Source organism: Protobothrops mucrosquamatus, unplaced genomic scaffold (assembly GCF_001527695.2).
Source record: "Protobothrops mucrosquamatus isolate PMUCROS unplaced genomic scaffold, P.Mucros_1.0 scaffold18, whole genome shotgun sequence".
Lineage (NCBI taxonomy): Eukaryota > Metazoa > Chordata > Lepidosauria > Squamata > Viperidae > Protobothrops > Protobothrops mucrosquamatus.
Genome location: NW_015386403.1, coordinates 2,360,718 through 2,367,515, shown reverse-complemented (window position 1 = coordinate 2,367,515; position 6,798 = coordinate 2,360,718). Strand labels below are relative to the sequence as shown.

The 6,798-nt window shown below is 37.0% G+C and overlaps 1 protein-coding gene across 1 annotated transcript in view; it reads right to left on the bottom strand.

The window, feature by feature from the left end:
- COLQ (collagen like tail subunit of asymmetric acetylcholinesterase) overlaps positions 1 to 5,820 on the bottom strand; it is a 51,063-nt gene extending 45,243 nt beyond the window's left edge. The window contains exon 1 of the mRNA XM_029283100.1: positions 5,700 to 5,820. Within this exon, the coding sequence (XP_029138933.1) occupies positions 5,700 to 5,805 (106 nt within the window). The 5' untranslated portion in view covers positions 5,806 to 5,820. The remainder of the gene's footprint in view (positions 1 to 5,699) is intronic.
- Positions 5,821 to 6,798: the final 978 nt, after the last annotated feature.

Genomic DNA, 6,798 nt, shown 5'->3' with positions numbered 1-6,798 from the left:
TTGTTAATGATTTTAAAGTTTCAGGGGATTTTTAAGGATAATTTTAATTGATCGGCCTATTTAAATATTTCTTTTTAATTCGGCTTTTAATTATTGTATTTGTATTGTAGTTTTATGAGGCTGTTAGCCGCCCTGAGTCCCATGAGGAGAAGGGCGGGGTATAAATTAAATTATAAATAAATAAATAAATAAATAAAATAAATGCACCTATCAATCTTTCAGGACTAAAATTCACACTCTCCTGGTTTTTATCCTGGTGCCTTAAATCATTACATGAAACTATATACAATTTAAGTGGATGGGGAAAAATTGTACTTGGGAGCCAAAGGTGGCAAGACCAAACTGAATTTATTCTATTGTATATGTCAGTGGTGGCGAACCTATGGCACGGGTGCAAGAGGCGGCACTCAGAGCCCTCTCTGTGGGCACGCGCACCGTCGCCCCAGTCCTAGGCCTTCAGCTGGGTTTTATAAAACCTTTTCACTTTAGGCCTTTGCCGCCGTGTGAAAAAAAAAAAAAGGTTCAATCAATCAGTTAATTTCAACTTCTCGCAGGGAAAAAAAAAGTTCTTGCAAAGTTGGAATTGATTGAACTTTTTAGTTCAGCCACGCCTACCCAATGGGCCATACCCACCCAATGGGCCACACCCACCCGGCACCCAACGGTGCATAAATGGGTTTTGGGTTGCAGTTTGGGCACTCGGTCTCTAAAAGTTTCGCCATCACTGGTATATGTCATTTTTTATATATCACCATAGTCTAGTGTTTCCAGAAATATTTTAAATACATATATACATACATCAAGGAAGGAAGGAAGGAAGGAAGGAAGGAAGGAAGGAAGGAAGGAAGGAAGGAAGGAAGGAAGGAAGGAAGGAAGGAAGGAAGGAAGGAAGGAAAGATTTAAATAGAAATGCAATAGTAGAGAAGAAAATAGTGTGGAAGAGAATAATAAGATTAGAGAAAGCGAGAGGGAGAAGGAGAGAAAGCCCAAAATATCTTGTGAACTCTGCGGCTAAGTAGCACTTTAATCATTGGTTTCATTGCTTTCCTTTTGTAGAATCCCTTATTTTAAAACTGACCTTGGAGTAAACAATTCTTCAATTAGACTGTCATAACCATTTAAAAATTGCCCCCCATTCTCAAAGTGATTTCAGAGCAGGATCTGGAGAAGCAAGACCTGAAACACAGCCAAGTTGACTTACCAGGTTTTGGAATACTGTAACAAAATTTATAATTTTAACAAGGAAGGTTGCGGCAGGGACCAGGAAATGTGCCCTTTCTGCTGTACCATCTACTCTCTGAAACGTTGTCTCTCCTGGGATTGGGATATCTCTGACCCTGAAGGCTTTTTGAAAGGCCTGAAAAACCTAGTTACTGGTACTGAGGTTCGAAGAGGGCCCTGTTTTTGGCTGCATTGACACTGACAGATTGTAATATCTATTGGCTAGTATTTGTATTGAATTTCTTTTTGTATTGTGTTTTGACTGTTTTATTTGTTTTTATGATTGTTTGTCATCCAGTGTTACCCAGTTTGAGATGAGCAGCTATACAAATTAAAAAAAAACACATAAATAATAAACAGAATATTTAAATCCTGTTAGGGTCCTCAATAAGCTATAATTGTGGATTGAATCTTTTTCTGATATTGACAGGGTGCAACATATGACCTAGAATCCAAAATTACTAACTCTACTATGAATGTACATTAGTTTATATAACATACAAGTAGCCCCTACTTGCCATTTCTTTTACTGCTACACCATTTTACCGCTGTGGCTCAGAATATGGGTTGACACTTTGTACTTTTTACATGATCTTCAAAGTCCTGCTTGCTGACTTAAAAGTTTGATTAAAAAAATAATTACCAACTATCATAATGAAATGAAATCTACCCCCATGCACAGCATAGCGGGGTAATAGTATGCTTCCTAAAAAAAAATTTTAAAAGAGAGAGAATGAGAATGAGAATGAATTAATTTTTTTTTCTAATAATTGTAACAGGCCAGGCAAGATTTCTATGGATCAGCAGATGAAATAAGGAAACCACGTGTCCTGTTTTACAGAAGATTTTCCTTAGTTTGACATAGTTTTGTAATCATTTCTAACTGAAAAATTAAAGTTATTATTTAATGAAGGTTAGATCAGAAACCTTCATGACGAAAAACTCTACTGAGAGGACTCATAAGTCATTTAGTTATAATTTACCCCAACACAGTGAGATGCCTTTTATTAAAGTACATGCATATTTTTCTCTAAAGAAACTACAATAACAATTGGAGATAACAGAAGAGAAGTGAAAGAGCTGAAGAAAAATCACAAAATATAAATATCTGCAAATAGAACAACTATGACAAAAGAAATCAATAGTAATAGATGCCTCATAGACCACTTGAACACCAACGGCACTTACAAAATCCCTATCAATCAATTTCAAAAGGCTTTACTTGGAACAGCTTACATCCTTTGACAATACATTTAATTTTATTAAACAACAACATCTACCTATCCCACTCGCCAGGTGAACAACATGCCAGATCTAGTCTAAACAGCTTTCTGGCTGAGGGACTCGCCAGGTGAACAACATGCCAGATCTAGTCTAAACAGCTGGCTGACTGAGTGATCAATCAAAATATAAAAGATGGCAAGTGTGATGAAGTAAGGGGTCTGCCTCTCCCTCACAAAAGGCCTGAGTGAACAGACAGATGTTTACTGCTTTCTGAATAACAGCGGGGCGGGGGGGGGAGAGGGGGCATCCAGAATTCAGGGGTCCAAATAGATGAACAAATCTCACAAAAATCTTTCATGACATTTAATATCAAAACAACAAAAATAAGTAACATTGTGTGGCCCTTCCATGGCACCCAGAATTTATTCCCAGAGATGTGTGTCTCATTCTGGTTTACTGTAGAGATGACTCAGATGATTTAAAAAAAACAAGCTAGCAAATCATCCTGCTTACAAAGGTTGCCAGGCCCAGAAACATTGACGGAAAGAGCACTGCACTTTATGAATATTCCTCAGCAACAGAGAACTCAGGTTGTTCTTGCAAGACCTGAGCCCAAAAAACTTGCATAGCAGGAAGGTGTTGAAGCCCAATATGGATATGTTATGAAAGACTAAAATAAAGTACAGGTTTCTTCCACTCCCAATTACCTCCCCCATTCTCCAGAAACAGTTCTCAAGTTTCAAGGCAACCATCCATACTACCACCAATTTCAAAGTGCAGAGAAGGTGACTTCATACAATCAAAGTCCTCTCCAGCTGACTAGAACAGAACTGCCACGTCCAGCCTCTGTTTTGTTTTACATTTCACATATCTGAACTTTTTCATTGGAAGAAGGGATAGCAGAGCTGACAAGCCATCACAATGCTGAGCCCCCTCCCTCCCAACAAGGCAAGCTATGGAGACCTAGCCTTTGCAGGGTGGGAGAACAGCTGAGGAGCTAAGAGCAAATGTATGCAAGAGTTCCCACCAATGGAAACTCTCCAAACTCTATGAGAAAGCAGATTTGGTGGGTTTCCTTTAAAACTGCTGCAAAGCCAGTAAGAAATTGGCCAAAACAAAGAAAATGCATTAAAAAAAACCCATCCATAAATATTTTCACCCCTGCAAATGTGTTGTTAGTAACTCATCTGCTACAGCAGAGCCAGATGGAAATGAAGAATCATGGTCACACGTTACCTTATGTAACCTAAAACCTTGAAGCATTTCCTTTAGAAGTGATGTTTCAGCATCAACAAATCAGGGCTAGATAAAACCAAGAGGATCACTATTTCTGGAAACAAGAGGGTGCCTAGTTTTGGAGATGTTGGGTTGGGGGAACGAACCCATGGTAAAACCACACGTCTCTTTATCACTGCAACATGGTCTCATGGTGATAGTCTAGCTAAGTCAATTATTTTGCTTCCAAGCTGTATTTGTTTAATACTCTGCTTAGTAACCCTGTTTAGATGCTTTAGCTAGTTTGTTTGTTTATTTGTTCATTTTAAATTAGCATCTCCTGAGAGAAGGCCTTTACTTGTACCAGATAGAAATAAGAGAGAGGGATTTCCCCCTCCTGCTGTGCAACATCTCCATTAGACATTTGCTATGTGTATTCAGTATAGATGCTTTGAAGCATCAAGTACACAAAAAAGATGAAGGAACTTTTGCAAGAGGTCAACAGACAATGGATATCCAAACTGTAGGTGCCTTTTATGTTTGTATATATAAAAAAAGACTTTTAAAAGAGAGAAAATACAAAATGACAATAAGATTTTATTGCCCTTCTAGTCTTTCCTTTGACCTCTGCAAATTGGTATTTGATCACTGCACAAAATGGATTTATGAACTTTAAGAGAGTATCTCAGTAAGCACTGTTCTAGACACTATATTAATTTGTGTTAGTTCAGTTTATGGGTACAGGATTATTTATTTGCTTAAATAAACATTTATAAATGAGCAAAGGCAAGAAGGGAAGGATGACAGGGTTTTAAACAGTATTTTCTATTTAAATATAACTCCTGAAAATGTCAAATGTCTTCTAACAAAAAAACTAATATTTTTAATAACTACTTCATAACTAATATGTCTAATATATATAGTGCAGTAGAGGCACAGATGTGTAGTTGAGCCATGAAGTTATACTGAGGTTTAACAGTTATAAGAAACCTAAATCTGAAGTCAATATTTTAAAGAAATATTAAATGTTTTATGCAATAGTTGTATCCAATCTAATTCTTAAAATAATTTCTTCAGAATGGTTCTCTCTGATGCCTTTAATAATTTTAGGAAGTTAACATCCCTTTTGAGAAAGCTGTGAAGTTCACCTTTACAACTACACGTTGTAGTAACTAATGTTATTCAGACAAGTAGTTATCCAGTTAGCATGAGTTCAAAAGTAGACTTAAATTTTTAAATTGTTGCTTTCCATCCCAGCGGTAGGGACTTCCAGTATGCCTACTGACAAAGAAATCTTTTCCCCGAGGAGGGAAAATTGATTATTGAAATTGATTGAAAGGAAGATATTTCCTATTCCCTGTCTACTTTCCATTGCATACAGCTGAAGGAAAGTTTAGGATTAGAGTGGTAAATAAGACTCCCTTCACTCAGACAATTCACACTGGGTCTGCAGTGTTGTTGTTTTTTATAGCAGTTGGCTATCAAATTTGTCTAAATTTTTGATAGTCTAAGTATTATTTTTCATAAGATACTTATCCTGGTTATGCAGGATAAAGTCAGAAATATGTTAACAAAATGGATAATACAATATAATTAATCTCTCTTCTCTGGTGTCCAAGTTAAATAACATCTTCAAGTGAACATGAACTGTCGAAATAAAGCACCGATATTACAGGAGAGAACGTATTTCCTGGGGATGTGATTGGTTTACTGTTAAATAGGAAATGTTCACTCTTAAATCTTGAAATATAATATATATATGTGTGTGTGTGTGTGTGTGTGTTATGTTATATATATGTTTGTGTGTATATGTGTATATATATATACACACATATATACGTATACATATACATACATACATACATACATACATACATACATACATACATACATACATGATACAGCTTCAATTACATTTGCGATCAAGTTTCTCAAAGACTTTGTAATTAGAAGGGATTAGAAACAAAAAACTTCTTTCAAAAAATCACCTAAGAGAAGATATGTAACTCACCAAGAGGCAAAGCAAGGCTGTCATTTACCTGCTGAAATGGAGAAGATACTGTCGACAAAAGAGGTTTGAGACAAAGCCCAACAGAAAAAGAGCTGAAGATAAAATCCCAAAGCAATCCAGCTGAGGATAACCATTCTGGCTGTGAGCTGTATGATTTCTTGACCACTATCTTTTCTGCTTGCCTTTCCTCCTTTCAGCCTCTCACTGGTTCGAGATGTTTATGTGTGCATCTCTCTCTCTCTCTCTTTCTCTCTCTCTCTCTCCCCCCTCCCTCCCTCCCTCCCTCTGTTCTTTAGGGAGAAAGAATGCTAACCATTTCCCATTAAATCTTCTCCTTACACTAGACAGGGCTATATTTAACTCAAGCATTGGATCAGATGCCCCCATCACAAATACCAGCTATTAAAACATAGCCAGAGCACTAATGAAGAGAAGGAGGGTGTGGTATGAAGCTGAGTGGGAAAGCCATGTCTCTGATTGATAACTAGATGATCACTGAGCTAAATCCATTCATGAATGAAGATAACTCCATTAACAATTTCAACATCCGGGACATGCAGATAGTAACCTCATGTGTTTTTTTCCATAGTGTTTCCATGTCTATAATTCATTTCAAAACTTCACGTGATTTAACACATTAAATTGAGTACTAGAGTGCTATTTAATACCAAGTGCCAAGGCCTTCAGCCCATGAGGACCAATGTGGGGGCTTGGAAGAGCTAATTAGCATTTTGATAAATTAGTGCTTTGTACTGTAATGGGTTTTCTCTGCAGAACCTTTGTCAATGCATAAGAATGTTTTATTTATTTTGTGTCCAGATCAAACCTTAAACCACCAAAATGAAGCCACCTTTCTCACTTTATCATTGGGCAGAAAATAATCATGTTTGGCGTATTCTACTGATAGTAAGTGGCAGATCCACAAATGGGCTGGACCCTGCATCTCTCCACATGCGCACATTGTGTTGTTATCCACCAGCACTCCCTATTTAGTCTTACACTTAGGCACTCTGATCCATAAGAATGCTGAGTCTATGTTTTTAAAATTTCAAATAATCTACTAACACAAAGAAGTTGGAGATGTCTTTTCTAGCAAATATCGTTAGGTCTGACTTATATTTATTGTA